This window comes from Chelonus insularis, unplaced genomic scaffold (assembly GCF_013357705.1).
Source record: "Chelonus insularis isolate UGA/USDA-ARS -01 unplaced genomic scaffold, ASM1335770v1 contig_124_pilon, whole genome shotgun sequence".
NCBI lineage: Eukaryota > Metazoa > Arthropoda > Insecta > Hymenoptera > Braconidae > Chelonus > Chelonus insularis.
The window spans coordinates 76,238-92,969 of NW_023276365.1; the positions used below are offsets into that span (position 1 = coordinate 76,238).

At 28.6% G+C, this 16,732-nt stretch overlaps 4 protein-coding genes across 6 annotated transcripts; 1 reads left to right on the forward strand and 3 right to left on the reverse strand.

Annotated features, from left to right (window-relative positions):
- Positions 1–3,761: 3,761 nt before the first annotated feature.
- On the reverse strand, positions 3,762–7,091 carry Nup107 (nuclear pore complex protein Nup107). Its single transcript, XM_035083654.1, has 4 exons — positions 6,719–7,091; positions 4,825–6,644; positions 4,424–4,741; positions 3,762–4,287 (listed from the first exon to the last, which is right to left on the reverse strand). The coding sequence occupies exons 1-4, from the start codon at positions 6,969–6,971 to the stop codon at positions 3,949–3,951; spliced, it is 2,730 nt and encodes a 909-aa protein (XP_034939545.1). The 5' UTR covers positions 6,972–7,091; the 3' UTR covers positions 3,762–3,948.
- A 328-nt stretch (positions 7,092–7,419) lies between these two features.
- Positions 7,420–8,979, forward strand: LOC118067007 (gamma-glutamylcyclotransferase-like). Of its 3 annotated transcripts, none has more exons than XM_035083517.1 (6): positions 7,420–7,545; positions 7,664–7,807; positions 8,090–8,223; positions 8,308–8,606; positions 8,683–8,790; positions 8,864–8,979. In XM_035083517.1, the coding sequence occupies exons 3-6, from the start codon at positions 8,101–8,103 to the stop codon at positions 8,892–8,894; spliced, it is 561 nt and encodes a 186-aa protein (XP_034939408.1). In that variant the 5' UTR covers positions 7,420–7,545; positions 7,664–7,807; positions 8,090–8,100; the 3' UTR covers positions 8,895–8,979. The 3 variants fall into 3 exon arrangements, with proteins under 3 accessions (XP_034939408.1, XP_034939413.1, XP_034939421.1); XM_035083522.1 differs by having other exon boundaries at positions 8,114–8,223; XM_035083530.1 differs by having other exon boundaries at positions 7,463–7,545; positions 7,664–7,690; positions 8,114–8,223.
- Positions 8,980–9,013: 34 nt separating this feature from the next.
- On the reverse strand, positions 9,014–10,242 carry Csl4 (exosome component 1 Csl4). The gene is made up of 5 exons (XM_035083505.1): positions 9,980–10,242; positions 9,779–9,894; positions 9,460–9,708; positions 9,305–9,386; positions 9,014–9,229 (listed from the first exon to the last, which is right to left on the reverse strand). The coding sequence occupies exons 1-5, from the start codon at positions 10,023–10,025 to the stop codon at positions 9,117–9,119; spliced, it is 606 nt and encodes a 201-aa protein (XP_034939396.1). The 5' UTR covers positions 10,026–10,242; the 3' UTR covers positions 9,014–9,116.
- Positions 10,243–10,633: 391 nt separating this feature from the next.
- On the reverse strand, positions 10,634–15,594 carry osy (oskyddad). Its single transcript, XM_035083419.1, has 9 exons — positions 15,488–15,594; positions 14,835–15,392; positions 13,658–13,871; positions 13,321–13,591; positions 12,232–13,246; positions 12,011–12,126; positions 11,840–11,910; positions 11,230–11,495; positions 10,634–11,140 (listed from the first exon to the last, which is right to left on the reverse strand). Exons 3-9 carry the CDS (start codon positions 13,867–13,869, stop codon positions 10,839–10,841), a joined length of 2,253 nt encoding a protein of 750 aa, XP_034939310.1. The 5' UTR covers positions 13,870–13,871; positions 14,835–15,392; positions 15,488–15,594; the 3' UTR covers positions 10,634–10,838.
- Between the last annotated feature and the right edge of the window lie 1,138 nt (positions 15,595–16,732).

The following is a 16,732-nucleotide window of genomic DNA, read 5'->3' on the forward strand; positions in this document are numbered from 1 at the left end:
AAAAGGCAATGGCACATTTTTAGAAAGTATTAGAAACTAATAATGATAATGATAACTTATCTTTTAAGAAATACAGCAAACGAGAAAATTTCGTACTTGTACTATTGATAATATTGAGCCCATTCTTTGGCTCATAAAATATTAATGTTAATATTAATTAATGATAAATAAAATCATGAGGTCAGTTGAGGTGGGTTGTAAACTGTGTAAATTTTGCACAAAATAATAGAAATCGATTTTAACAATTATTTTGTAATTTAATTGATATATAGTATCTATATGATAATTATTAACAATAAATGCTGTCTGTTTGACAATAATGATACGTATGGTAATGATGAATTTCACGGGAAATATGTATTTAGAGTGAAAATGGGGATAAACTAATGTATTTCAAGTCATGTCCGACAATAATTATATTATTAAAATCATTAACTATTATAATCGTATTATTGTTAAATTTTTGATGCTCTGAGAATTAAAATTATTTTAAAAAATTAAATAATTATTATTTATCTTTGAAAATTTGATTATTAATAATAATTTTGTAAAAAAAAAACTTAACACTGTTTAATTGTTTACTATTTTTTTTCCAACACAAAATAAACTTAAGAGAAATTTTCAAATAACTAAAATGTTTATTTGAGATGAAAATAATTTTTTTTCTCAGAAAAATAATTTAAAAAATTTCTGAAATGTAAAAAGTCTAAAAAATGATATATCATTTGAAAAACAATTAAAACATATAACCAATCAATGAATTAATATTAGACGAGTGGACCTTCAGTGAACGGAGTGAAAGTATAAAACGTGCCTTGGGTGCAGGTATTTTATGTCTCACTTAATCGTACTTTATATATAATGAATAATTAATGTATAAACGAATTTTTAAACACTCACTCGGATACAATAATTCTTCTGTCAAAGAACAATTGGAGTAATTGGAAGCATTACTTTATTCGTGGCACGTCATACTAATGAAAGTAGTAGATTTTAATTAAATTTCTAAGACTTATTTAGAGTTAATATTAGTATAAATGAATTGCAAAGGGAAAGTTTTGCCAACAAACTGTGGCGTGTAATTGAAAAAGTATTTTTGAGGAATTCATGATCACGAATAAATAACCAGAAATCAACAAAATACATAATCAGAGTATTAAAAAAAATTCTCTAGTGATAATGTATAGTGAGATGTTAAATAATAATAATCATTTTAGATGATATAAAGATCTTTATTCCTCTCGAAATATTGTATTAATCTGGATTCCAAGTGGGTTGTTTTTAAAAAATTCGTTTAAAAACAAAACATTTCAATTGTAAATTATTATTATATTGTAATTACTACATCAAGATTTGATGGATGACAAATATATCATTGATTCAATTTCAATCTACTCCAATTGAGACAAGTGAAAGTAAGGTAATGAACAAAATGTATCAGAATGTATTATGATAAATGTATACGTAGACGGAAAAATTAATTATTAGTAAGAGAAACAAAAAAATTATATCAATTTTTAGATAGAATTTTTGAAAATAATTTTTATCTTCTGACCAACAAATTATTCCAACAATTTTTTATTTCAAAAATGTATAAAAAATAAATATTTATTGTAAATTAAATAATTATTAGTCAATAATAATTAAAAAAATAATTTTCAATTTACAATAAATATTTATTTTAAATTATCATCATATTTTATGTTGGAATGAATGAATAGTTTAATGAAAAATAAGAAATAATTGATTGGTCGACAAAATTAATTTGTGCTTTAGTTAAACAAAAGACAATAAAAGTTTAAAAATAAGAATAATAATACTATTATTAGATAAAAATAATTCGTCAAATAAACAAGACAATATTCGGCTATTCCGGACAATAAAAAAGTAGGAAAATAAAAAATAATGAGGGGATATCCCCATTGGTACTGTTGATGCAAGATGTGAGAATGAAAAAGTTTGTCCCTGATTTACATTTTTTAAGGGTGAACTAAATCGATAATAATAATAATAATAAATAATTATTAAAAAAAAAATGTACGTTATGTAATTAGAATGTAAGCGGATAAATCTCCTACTTCTGTGAACTTGACAATAATGTAATACCAACAAACCCGGACGATCAGTCGAATAATGCTGCTCCCAGAGCGACTAGTTAAAGCGCAACAATATATCATAAAAATTCAATTACAAATAAGAATTAAAAGATAATATAATGATAAATTAATTCAAACGAGGAAAGATGAGACAACCATTATCAGTTATGTCTTACTTGCATATCTATGTTGTCGATTATCATTGCAATTAACATAAAGAAGTGTGATTTCTCTCCGGGGCAGCTCGACAATGTCTAGGGTGGCTAGCTTTTTAGGGAAAAATGTGAAGTAAAAATTCAAATAGACAATAAGCCATACGTCTTTTGCTACACATATATCGTATAATATTGTGTAAAAAATAATCATTGATTAATGTTAATGAGAAAGGAAATTCACTATCACCGTAGGGTGTTTCATTTTTGTCTTTAATTAACTTTAAAACATTATCAATTTATTTTTAAACTTTGTTTACGTCAATAATAGTCAGTTTTGAAAGAACATAAAATATATTAAATTAAATTTTTTTACATATTTGTTAATTATTTTAAAAAAAACGTTTAATGCCACAAACACAAAAATAAATAAGTTATAATTTGTTTCAATGAACATGAATAGTGTGGACTATAAATCATATCAAAGACAAAAAACATTTCAAACAATTTTTCTACGAACAAAATATTTTTTTAAACAATATTAATGTCTACTACTATTTCTAATAATAATTTTCAACTTAGTAAATATTAGTCTTGTTGTCAAACATTTACACTTTGATAAAAGTAATAACCAAAATTAATGTCAGTTTCATGTTCTTTCAAATCTGTTTAAAAAATCATTGATGAACGCACAGAAAACCCATAATTTTTTAACTTGTTAGAAGCATTAACTATATTGAAATAAGATGAAAAGGACGTAATTAAAGTTTTTCATTGAATTAAAATACTGTACGGTGATGAGATAAATTGTCAAAGGGTACAATTAATTGCTCTAGTGAGACTAAAATGCTCATTAAGCAAAGATGAGTTAAATTAAACGCAAGGAGGATCAAAAATTATGGTGAGACGTAATTGAAAGTAGTAAATTAAAGTTTTGACTTAATAATTGAGACAGACGATAAAGAAATAAAAAGTTTTTGTCAATAATATATATATAAAAAAAAAATATATCTATATTATTATTAATATAAAGTAGAGAGCTAATGTAATAGATCTAGATACTTCTTATTTTTGTTCTAATCACTTAACATTCTAAGTTTATTTCTTTATCTTTCCCATCAAAGATTGCCTTTTGCGATTATAAACGAGGCTCTTTGATGACATTATTCAAATATATCCCGTATGTAATCCATTCAATATTATCATAATCATTATTTCATTGAAAAAATTATATATTAAAAAAATTGAAATTGCGAACAAAATCGTTTCGTCCACGCTGACCCGAACCAGCTATCTTTCAGCTATTGTAAACTTACAATTAGAAGGCCACTTTTAGGCGTAACATTTATTGGATATCGTCAACCAAAAACAAAACATCATCATAAGCAATGCAAAAAAGATTTTTTTTTTTTCAATAAAAATAAAATATACTAAATGGAATTTTTTTGTAAACGGACTATGAGCTTTAGTCAATATGTTAATTGATTGAGACTAAAATATTATCAACTCGTTATATTGGCAATCTCATTGTTGCTATTATTACAATTTATTACCATTACATATTATGATTAATTATCAATGTATCAAATTTTATATTCACTTCGTGTGGTTGACAATAAATCGTTTTGTAAACTCACTCACGATGAAAAAATAATTATTTTATATTCATTCACTTACCACTTCACTCGTCACTTTATATTTCATTTAGAATAACCCCAAGCGTCTTTCTTTTGGTCCATCAACACCACTGATGATTCACAAATTTTTGTATAAACTTCACGCAAACTTGTTTTAGAGAAAACTTTATATAATTTATACTGTTCTGAAGCGAGAACGTCTGCTAATTCAACACATTCCATGTGTTGATTCATTTCAGACATTACAGTCAATAATAAAAGTGTTACTTTTGGTATACAAAGGGAACGAAGTTTTTCCAATTGATGTTTACGAAGAGGATCCTCGACTGATGCTTCTTTTGTATCAACTAGCCATCCTCCTTGTGGAAAGAGAAGGACATTGAAAAGAAGTTGCTTCACTTCCTAAAAAATACAGACAGTTTGAATGTAAAATTTATTTCAATATCATTTCTAATGTTAATATCAATGATCTGTTAAAAATAAATAAATACTATTTTTTGATGTAATAAAAACTGTTATTTAAAATAAGTAGATTCACCTTTGTATGATGTTGCATAGTAGACTTCCATCTTTCAAGATCTGATTCATATTGAGCTTTTTTATGATCATAAGCTACTTTTTCTGTAAATGTTGCATAAGATGATAAAGGATCAGGTGGTATTGGTTTTCCTTGATGAAAATGCTGGAACCATTCTTGAAATCCTTCTTGTGCATCCAGATACGCTTTATAACAAAGATATTCACGTATAGAAGCAGAAGATTGGTGTAAAGATAAATCACCAGTTGTTGTTTGATCTATTGTATTTTCTATTGATGGACAGTCCATCATTAAAATCTCAATTGAGTTTGTAGGAATCTAAAAATATATACATTTATATATTTCAAAACAATCAATATTAAATTAGGAAAAGAATTTAAAATATTCTGAGGTAAACAAACCTTATTAAAAGCTTTACGTGCAGCATCAGTCTTTTCACAGGTTAAAAAGTAACGGATAAGAGCGTTAGCCTGCCAGAGAGCTTCTTCTCTTTGATTTTGATAGAATATTAACCAATCTAAAGCATCAATTTTTTCTAAATCAGCTTCTGTAATCTTGCTTACCACTCCTGAATCTAATGTATCAACAGCTTCAATATTTTTATTCCTTATATTTTCAACTACCATCTTTGTTATTGCTTCGACATTCAGGCTAGCATTTTCAGCTGCTGAAAGACAGTTTTTACGCATATCGTTATCTCTTATACCTTCTAAATAATTTGCATAATTGGTAATTTGATCGTTTGGTGGCAATGTTGCTGTGTAAAAGGCTACTAGAGCTGGATCTCCGATCTCAGTAAGTATTTTAACATATTCTAATAAAACTTTATCACCAACTTTCTCATTAGTACTCTTGCCAATATGCCTTAGAAAGAGAACGAGATGTGCAAGAAATCTTAGAAACTGCGGTTCGCAACTTTTTTGGTTAATCCAAATTTCAATTTGTTCCATCAACTTCGGTACTTGATCGAGAATTATATACTTTTGAATTAAATGATCGGGCTTATTTGCTTGAATTCTGATTGCTGGATCTTTGGAAGCTTGAAGATTGTCGAAAATTTCATCTAAAGATACTTTATTCTTCCAATAATCTTCGGGCATCGGAACGTACTCTTTCACCATCATTTCACGTAGTTCTTTTTCTACTTCTACATCCATGAGTACTTTTATATGAGCCCAAAGTGCATCTGACCAGTTTTGAGCTACAGCCAAAAGTTGATGAATATTTCCACAGAGACTGGCATAAATTGCTCGATAAAATGTACCAATACGAGTATCCTGAGACATGTGCCAAGCTGTGAGTTTCCATAAAGCTCGATGAGGATTACCTTCAATTGGTAGTTTAGTATCATTCATAGGATTTTTGTAATTTGGATCGTGATGTGGCTGCCATCCAAGTAAACATGCCGCTCTCCAAGGTTGTCCACAATGAATTGAAAGCTCTTGTGCTTTTTGGAGTCTTCCACAACGAACTTCTAGGAACATTCTTTTTTCAAGTCGGGCATCATCTTCTTTATCGAGATCATGAAGGGGCTTTCCTTCTCTTATAGGAGCATCTGGATCTAAAGATGTTACTACAGGCCTACTTGAACTAAAGGTTATACCTGTTTGATAATTTTGAAGCTGATGAATAGTATTTTCCCAAGCAACAGTTTTGTCAGTAAAATGCTCAATTTTTGGTAGCATTTCTAACTCATCTGATGCATTCTTTTCTAACCAATCAATGATTAATTGATATTCTCGAACTTGACTTTGATTAGCTAATAAGTTCATAATAACTTCTTTCTCAGATATGTTCCCATTAGTATCAGTATCCATTCGACTATGACAATTAGCAGCTAAACGATTCTGGTAGAGACAATAAACAAGTCTCCAAGTATTTCTTTCATTTTGTAAACTAATTTCCTCTTCTGATAATTCACTATTGTCTACTTTAGCTTGCATACTACGCATCACCGATAAAGTATCGGTACAACTTTGAATAAAATCTGCTATGGCATCGAAGACTTGAATTTCCGAAAAATTTACCTGGACTATTTCTAAAAATTCTTGATATAGTTTTGAGGCTGTTTTTTTCCAAGGTTTATCGGATTTTATTATCAAGCCTGTAGCTGCACTATCTTCCATCATTTCATGAAGGGACCAGTTACTCCTGTCCATAAGTAATGATGTATTGGACAAATCATTTTGATTAGATTTAAAATATTTGGACATTCGATCACCTGTATAAATAAGTATTCATTAAATAAATAAATAAATAAAAACGAAGTATAATAAGAAATTAACTTATACTCACTGGCATTAATTGTGATAGAACAATCAAAGCTATCAATATTGCTGACCGAAGTCTTACTAGGTCGATTTGAAAATCTAGGACTCAATATATCCTCCACTGATCGTTTAGAAATAATATTTTGATGAAGAGACCTACGTTTAGGAGTAGCTGCTTTTGTGTTTAACCTCAAAAATGATCTCCTTGGTGTATTTTCCTGATTGGATATATCCATTGACTGGTCTAAGTTATCTTTTAACATATTTGGGATATCCATTTTATTTAGAATGCTATTTAACTGAACTTATTGTCAAAAAATCACTCTTTTCTGCTAAAAGACTAATAAAATAGTCAACAAACAAAACCGGTTAACAAGCATACCGTTTCGACGTTTGTTTCCCGGTATTTTACATTGAATAAAAGACAAAGAGAAGAAACTGCGGAGACCCACTCAATTTAGGCAGAGAGGAGACCATAATATTAACCTCTAGATGGCGGTATATTCGTTTTTTTGAATTAATTATTTGCAATAAACTAAGATAAATAATTTCTCAGGATATAAACGTTTATTATTGACTAATTAGTCTAATTTTTTCAAGTTATTTACAATTTTAAAAAATATTCAGCATATCTGAACGATTAGTGTCTTCTGAGTCGGGCCTATACCCAATGAGCAATTACCGACTGAGAAAAAGATTCTTTTTTTTTCATATTTTCATTCAGAGCAGAAACAGAAAGAAAGATGATTTTTTCTCTTTCTGAATATATAATCAATAATAAATTTGTAAAAAACTACAGATCATTATGTCTCTTTTCGGCTGTGATTCTTTTTCAATGTTTTCCATACTCTTGTGAGTAATAATAATTGAATTATTATCGTTACTAGGCAATTTGTCAGTAATAATAAATATAAAATATTGTCAGAGAAGCTGTTTTTTTACTTAATTGTTTTCTAAATGATTGTTGCAGAATGTTTCTACACTAATACTTCAAGTGGTTTGTCAAAGCTAATCACATATTCTATATTCCATTATATTATGTATGATTTCCGTACTAAATGATAAATATCGGTTAAGTATAGTGTATTTTTATCTACAATCATTCAAACAATACGTAAGGAAAATTTTTTTAATTATTTAAAAATTATATTTAATGAAAATAATTTTTAAAATATTATAAAAATAATAAAATACGACAACACTTAAATAGTTTCGAAAAATTCGAAAGTAAAATAATTTAAATTAAAAATAATACTCAACATACACGTTCATAAAGTTAATGAAATATTTAATTTAAAAGCAATATAAAAAAAAAGTATTTACAAGTTATAAGAAATAGTGATAATGTTAATTAAGTTAATTTCTATTATTTTACTTTTTATTTTTTTAATTTTAGTTTTTTTATCCATGTTTAAAATAGAAAAAATGAGTAACACCACGTTATACTTTGCTTACGGAAGTAATTTACTCAAATCTCGAATTTTAATGAATAATCCAACTGCAGTATTCAAAGATATTGCGAGATTAGAGGTAAAAGATATAATCACTTTACTCTTATAATTTCATCATTTATTCGATTGACTTGATCATTAACAAATTTATTTGCATTTACAGCATTATCGACTAGATTTTATAGATGAATCTAAAACATGGAAAGGAGCTCCTGCCACAATTATTCCAATAAATAATAGTTGGGTGTGGGGTGCAGTATGGGAAATTAATAATGATCAGATTGAGAATTTAGATAAACAGGAAGAAGTACATGTGGGAAAATATAGAGTATTGTATGTTGATGTTACTAACCCTGATGGAAAGGTTTACGTATGTCGAGTCTATCAGACGACTAAAATGGTAGAAAATCCTACAGAACTGTCGAAACTACCGGATGATAGATTACCTTCATTAATATATTTGTACATATTTTTATTAGAAATTAAATACACAATCGTGATTAAATAGATTCATTCTATATTGAGAAAATTTTTACAGGAAAGTAATCGTTAAAGGTGCCTTAGATTGTGGTTTACCTCATGAATATGTTGAATTTCTTAGAAGTATTAGGCACAATGGATATATGGATGAAGAAAGTCCACTTGGGTGAGTCATAAAAATAATTTTAAGATGAATAAATTTAATAAATCATTTTTCAATGATTTTATATTTTTTTTAGAAAGGAAGTAAGTCGCATTCAACTTGATTGAAAAAAATTTTTATAAATTGACTAAATGTGATAAAAGGGATCACGTTTGACATTTTGATAATTTTCAAAAGTATTATACATTTCATCTAAAAAAAAGTCAATGATATATTATTAATATACTGAGTATACAATTAGTATATTTCATATTTTACACATTGTGTTGTTTTGTTTATTTACAACTTATCTTTTCATTTATGTTTATAAACTCATCTAAAAAATTAGTTTAATTTTCAAGAGCAATTTGTTCAGGAACTACTTTAGCAACTTTTCTGTATTCTTTTACTAAAGTCTTTGGACATTGCATTTCTGTCCAACTAATGGGAATCATAGAAATACCTGGAAAAAATGAAATCATTTTTTTTTTAATTCAAAATACCAAAAATAATAGAAATAATGAACGCTTTCGGTTACCTTCTTGACTGTGAGCTACGACTACTCCTAATTCATTTTCAGCTGTGCTCAATGAATACACATGAGCTTCTGTCATTGGTAGCTATTTAATAAATAGGATCCAATATATTTTTTTTTTTGAGAATGATAAATCAATATTTCAATAAAAAGGATACAACTCGTGCTAATATTATATCCCCTGGCCTAAAAGATTTGTATAATTCAACTTTATCCTTTAGTGTTGCCTTTACATCTTCTTTTCTTAATATTCCTCTATATGGTCTAGTCAAAACTACATCTCCAATACATTTTAGTATACATTTACAAAATCTTTGATTCACTAATGTTACCATTGCTGTAACTAAATCACCCGGTGCTGGTACGATACTTTGTTCAACGGTACTATGAACAACAATTGTTTTTGCCTGGAAATTGAAAATACTTTATTTATAATCATTATTAGAAAGAATTTATTTAATTATAAAACTTTCTCACGTTTTCATCATCTAAAATTTCTACTGTGCCAGCAAGTTTGGAGTAAATGTATCCACCTAGTTCATAAGTCCCTGGTCCAGGGAGGTTAACCTTATTTGACAAACAAAGTCTTTGACCTTTAGAAAAATAATTATAATTAAATGATGTATGACATAACATAATTGATTATTTAGAAAAATAGATTTTTTTTATTATATATACCAGGAACACAAATCAAAGGTTGCTCTTCATTATTTTCATCCATCATAAAACAATTATATTTACTTGCATTGATTAATTTAATGTAGTGTATCAATGAAAATGAGTATGTATAAATTAAACTTTCAAAATAAATTAAATAGTGATTCGTTCAATCGGAATAAAAATTAAGGGTATTAGTTTTAAAGTTATAAAAATTCCAGTGATGATTTTATTACATTTACATCCCTTTTGTCTCACGTGTTCAGAGAAGACTGAGACAGAGAGAAGGCTCTCTTTGTCGGAATAGATTGAATTGAATCAGAATTACAAAATAGCGCCACCTATGAATGGTATTTTTTTTTAAATCAAACGGAATTTTTTCAAAATCATACATTTTTTTTAAATTAATTTCTTTACCAATAATTTAAATAATATAATGATTTCAAAACATATAAACTATGATAAAAGACATAAAGACTAGTAAGATAGTAATATAATTTTTTACTTATTCTACATAAAAAAGAAATATCATTCGATAAATTATTTTACATAAATGAATACTCTTATTTTACTAAAAAATGTACAATTAAGTTATGATTTGTGTTATTTGTACAATAGTTATTCTAACATTGGTTATAGATACATGTAAATGTAAAGTGATATAACAATTATTTAATAAAAATGAATAAATAACCTAAGATGCATTGAGCAAACACATTGATTGAAGTACAAGAAAGTAAAAGCAATTCATTATCCTATTATTTAACTAATTAATTCTATCAAAATTGAATTATTTTTTCTTATCACTATTTTACTATACAGCCTAAACCGAGGTATAAAGAAATTTTATGGACTCGTCTGCAATGACCTGAATTGTACTCTAGCCTTTTTTAAATTTCAATAATAATATTGAAAGTGTTTGAAACAAAATAATCCATACAAATGTTGAAATAAATCCTTCATAGACAGTTGGTTCTTCTATATTCCAACCTCGGCCTAACATAGCACGGATAGATTCTGTACTTTTGGTTAAAGGTAAGACGAAACTAATTGCTCGTAAAACTGGGTACATTCCTTCTACAGGCCAAATTATGCCACATAACATAACAATAGGGAGAAACGAACCCATAGCCATATATGTTGCACTTCTTTCAGTATCACAAACACAAGCGATGACGAATCCTGAAAACAATAATGAATTATAATTCAATAATATTTATAAAAATTTATTGTATTATTTTTCAAACTTTCTCTGTATATTTTTTACTTACCGAAACACATGCCACATAAGCCCGTAAGAATAGTTAAAATGGTAACCCATGCGATTGGACCTTCACAAGTAAGTTTGAACATCGCAAAAGCTACTATTAAAACCATTAAAGTTTGTCCAGTCATGACTACAAATTGCGTGACTACTTGTCCAAACAATATCTCTGTTCCTGTAATTCCTGATACCAAACTCCGTTCAAGAAGACCTTCATTACGTTCTAGCAGCATAGCACCTGATGTCAATGCAACTGACAAGAAGAAGATGATCCTGTTAATGAATTCAAATTAAATTACTAATCTTTCAGGTAAAAAATTATTTTAAAAACATAGTACGCATTTCTTGAAGATACATAATGAATAATAATAAAAAAAGAATCTCTATTAATATCTGACTCTAGAATAAAAAATAAAAATAACAAAAAATACCAAGGTGATAAATTATAAGTTAGAATCTAGTGATAAATAATTCATCACAATTAAAACAAACAGGAATTGAACGTATATAATGAGATTAAAATAAATATTATGTAAAAGTTGTATCAAAATAATTTTTAAGAAAATTGAAAGATGGAAATAATGTCTGTTATTATTATGTTAATAATTAATACTTACGTTAATATAATCCCTGGTGCTGCAAAATCGGTGAAATTAGGCTCACGTGGTCCGTAAATGGGTGTTTTAAACTATGAGAAAGTTATATAGTCATTATTTTATAATTAAGTGTTCAAGAAATTATTATATTATTAACTATAAATAATATAATATTAGTAAAAAAATATTTACATCAACAGGAATGTTTGCAAATTTTTCGCTGTAGTTACAAGCCACCAAAATATCTTTCGCAAAATCCTGATATGAATAATAAAAATCTCGTTTAAGTAATTGGCCAATTTGCTGATCTAAAATTTCAATTTATATAGAATAAGTAATGGTGTAAGAATTATACTAAATAATGTAATAGTGTGGAGTAATACACAATTAAGATAATGAAACTAGTAATTTACTTGACATATCCATGACAATATCCATATTGGCAAATTCAATGGCCCATTCATCAGCATCACGACCCTCTTCTAATCTTGCTGGCAATGCTACTGAATAATTAGCAGGAAAATAAATAGCAGCCCACGCCCATCCTTTTTCTACTGCGTGTCTTGCATCTTCAATTCTATCGTAATTCATCAACTCGACTTTTCTTGTTTTTAAGTGTTTTAGGAATCTACAACTCAACATTGTCTTATCACAGCCAATTGTTGGCACGCAAGAATCCATACTGCTATTCAATTCATGATTTACAATTGCGATTTGAAGGCCAACTGGATCCTTACCAATCGACAAACAGAATAAAATTATTTGAAGAACGGGTAAACCAAGGATAAAAAGCATCATGCCAACGTTTCGCCACATCCACAGGAAGTTTTTCCAAATGAGCGCTTTCATGTGCTGTGAATCGAGCATTTTGAAATTATTGTGGCCTTTCTCTTCTGGCGGCAACTCCGGAATGTATTCGTCGTCTGAAGTAACAGCAATACTTCGTCTACGACTAGAAATACTGACGTTATCACCAAACTCTCCACTCATTTCATCATCGACGTCGATGTCTGGAGGTACACCCGTAACACTGCTTAATATACTGCTTCGACGTCGCAAACCCATATTTTGTCGTCTGCTTAATTTTAAAAATACTTCCTCAAGAGAATCCATATGATGCATTTCCATGAGTCTTGTGGGTGATTCTTCAGCTAAAAACTTCCCACCTCTCATCAAGCCAATCATACTTGCTTGTCTAGTTTCTTCAATGTAATGAGTAGTAATTATTATTGTCCTACTGCCATCTTTGGTGATGGATACCAAATGGTCCCAAATGCTTTGCCGTAACACTGGATCAATTCCAACTGTTGGCTCGTCTAGGATAAGAAGTTCAGGATCAGCCAACAAGGTCGCAGCTATTGAAACACGTCTTTGCTGACCTCCAGAAAGATTTTTGACAAATCTGTTCTCATTGGGTAAATCTAGCAACTAAAATTTCACCACAAAAAATTAATTAATTTTTTTGTAAAAATAAATAAATACCAGTTTTTATAGATTTTTACCTTAATTAGAAAGTCAATTTTTTCATCAACTTGAGGAGTATTCATTCCAGCACACCACCCAAAATAAATAAAAGTCTCTCGAATAGAAAATTCACCATAGAGAGCTATTTCTTGAGGCATATAACCAACTCTTGGTCCAGGAACTCCAGAACCTTTGGATCCAGGTTTTCCTCCAAGTACCCATATTTCTCCGGCATTCAAACGTCTTCTTCCAACAATACATGACAGTAATGTTGTCTTACCACATCCACTTGAGCCTAACAGTCCATATCTACACGTAATAAAAGATTAACTAAATAGCTTTTATTCAACATATTGCGTGCAAATAAAAACTTACATGCAACCCTTGGGTACTGTCATATTCAAACCATCAAGGATGATATTTGGATTACTTTTTGGGCCATATTTTTTAAAAGCCCGTCTTACACAAACTGCTTGATGTCGTCTAGTATCCAAAGTCGATACTCTTGGTTGAAATTGTGTTCGCCGGGTCTTCAATTCAATCGACGTTGCTTTTGAAGTCGACGTTGGCGTCCCCTCCGTCTCCATATCTGTTGAAGAGTATTTAAATCAGATAATGTTGTCTATTTATCAAATACATCATGATTTAATAAAAAATTCAACAAGCATTCTTCCCGCCTTAATAGGTATGGATCTACTTTTTTTTCTATCTTTTTTTATTTCTCCCGGCACATGTCTTTTGTAGGTACGGTTAGCATAGCGTGATGTAACAGACTCTCACCAGCGTGCTCGGCTGGACCGATCGCCTGAACGACCGGATAATTTCAGGTGAAATCAATGCGTCGAATTTCTTTATTTTTCATCAACCAATCATTGTACGATATCAGAATAATCCTAAGATTATACGAGAATACTTGAAAATAGAAAGACGAGTTTAAAGCAATCTAGTCTGGAAAATAAATAAAAAGAAATTTATAATCATTCCGGAAGTCATTCAGTTATTTATTTTTTTTTCTTATAAACTAGGTCGTGGAATTTGGGAAATACCTGACTTACATCACTGCAATTTATACCTTAAGATATAAAATAAATAATTAAGAGATATTCAACTCTGCTCTGTTTTGATTACTTTTTTTACACAATCAGACCACAAACATTGAACGAATGTTAAATAATTAACGCTGACTAATCAACAATGAAGTGTAAAGTAACAAAAAATTAAGAATTTTATAAAAAGCAATGAGGATTTTAAATGTCAGACTGTGATGTAATTGTAGTTTTTATTAATTATTCTTTCATCAAAATTTTAATGAATGTCAGACATATTTAAATGTCATTATTAATTCATTATTGATTAAATTTTTTTTTTGTTCACTTCAACCTACAAGTTATAATTGTACTCTGTTATCTGTTGACTAATTCCAATTTTTCATACTTCATATCAGTTTTAAACTTCAGTTACACTCTAAATTGATTTACACTACACGTCATTCAATTATTCATATAAAATAAACAATAAATTTGAACAGTAAAAAAAATAAAAATTTAATTACCAAACACTGTAGATCACACTTTAGTTAAAAGTATTAATTACACACTGTTAATATCAATATATTTTGTGGAATTAAATTTTTAATATGATTAAAATAGCAGAGGTTTGCAAAAACATGGATGCACTAAGACCTATAAAACGCGCATAAGGTGAACTGAAAGAGTGGAGAGTGGCTCGACGCTGAAGCCACGAAGAACTGACTGGGTCTCGCGTGGACTACTGGCACAAGCATCACTCGAGGAATCAAACTGCTTGTGCAACATTGACTGTCTCCTGGCTTACCACCGATGACGCGTGGCCTGACGCACATTTTGATGGAGTGGTAGAGATGTAGGAGGAAATCGGAGGCTGTGCGAATCATGGACCATGAACATTGGACGATGGAGCATCCCGCGAGTCGTGTTTACAATGATGAATGTTAAATTAGCACCTTTCTGTCATGATATTTTTTATTTACTCCGTGAAATCCAACAGACAGATTTAATTATTAAAGACTGAAGACAGCTTTCAAATGAACATTGTGTTGATGAATTTTATTTGATAGCTGATTTCGATCCACCTGTACAGAGATTAGATATATATATATAAAGAGAAAGTTTTTTTCAGATTTAGTTATGTCAATATAAGCAGAAAAATATCAAATCAGCATCTTACCACCTTCGATCTTTATGAATCATTTTCTGGTGAATAAATCATAGTTAGAGAGTTTCTAGAAATCATGTAGGATTGATGTACTTAAGTTTTTAAATATATTGCATGACAGTCCAATATATTTTTACCATGACATTTATCAAAATATCCATCTTTCAATCGTTTTACATATTTTATTCAAAAATAACAAGCAAAATAACTTGATGAGCCATAGTTTCATTATTTAGTATATTTTTTTTCAAGAAGAAAAATTAAACTTCAAAATTATATTCAATTGAAAATAAATATTTGTTGTTGGAGATCAATGAAATAGAATTGTTAATGAAAAAAAAATTGCTATTTTTTTTTTGAATTCAAAATTGGCGTAAAATATAGAAAGAATAACCAGTCACTGAATAAACCTCTAATTCTCTTCAATTTGGCTTCTTCTTATTCTTGCCATGTCAACTTTTCTCGTTTTATTTTATTTCTGCACAGTGATTTAGCTTTTTTCTTTGCCCAAGTCAGCTCGTAAATGTAAGAAGTTCAGGGTAAGATGGAGTGTGTGCAAAATTTTTGAATGATGACTACATTATTTTCCATATTCATGTATGAGTTTATATTTATAGATTTTAAAAATATAATAACGTATGTATTATTTTTCATACGTTATGTAAAAAAAAAACAAAATGTAGCATACATAATCTAGTTCAGTATACCTGAGTGCTGAGATCTTGGAAACATTTATCCATTTAAATTTTTCTAGAGAAAAAAGTTGTTTTGTTACTAATTATCACAGTAATTTTCTTTTATATGCAATAAGTATTCAACAAAAAATTTTAGTTTTTTTTTAATAAAAATTTTAATGAAAGAACATTATAAGAAACATTACCTTTTTTATCATTCTTTAAAAATGTACTTTACAATTTTTTCTTTAAATAAAAATTGAATTACGATTATTAATTTTTTGCTAACAAAGATAACAATCAACTGTCAACTCTTTAATCCTAAAAAAGCATTCAATGACAATTTTGTGATTAATTTTATTCTAAGAGAAAAAGTCTCTTGATTCATCTTTTAAATTTTTTACTCTTTTTCTTTTAGATTTAAAAATCTTACCTCGCTTTGGCGTTTCGTAAATTTTAATGGATCCTTTCAAAAAATTTATCTGCTATTTTACATTAATAATTCATTCCATGTTTCAATCGACTTCAGTTCCTTCTTTCAATTCATGTTAGTTATTGAGTTGCTTGCAAAAAACATGTAATT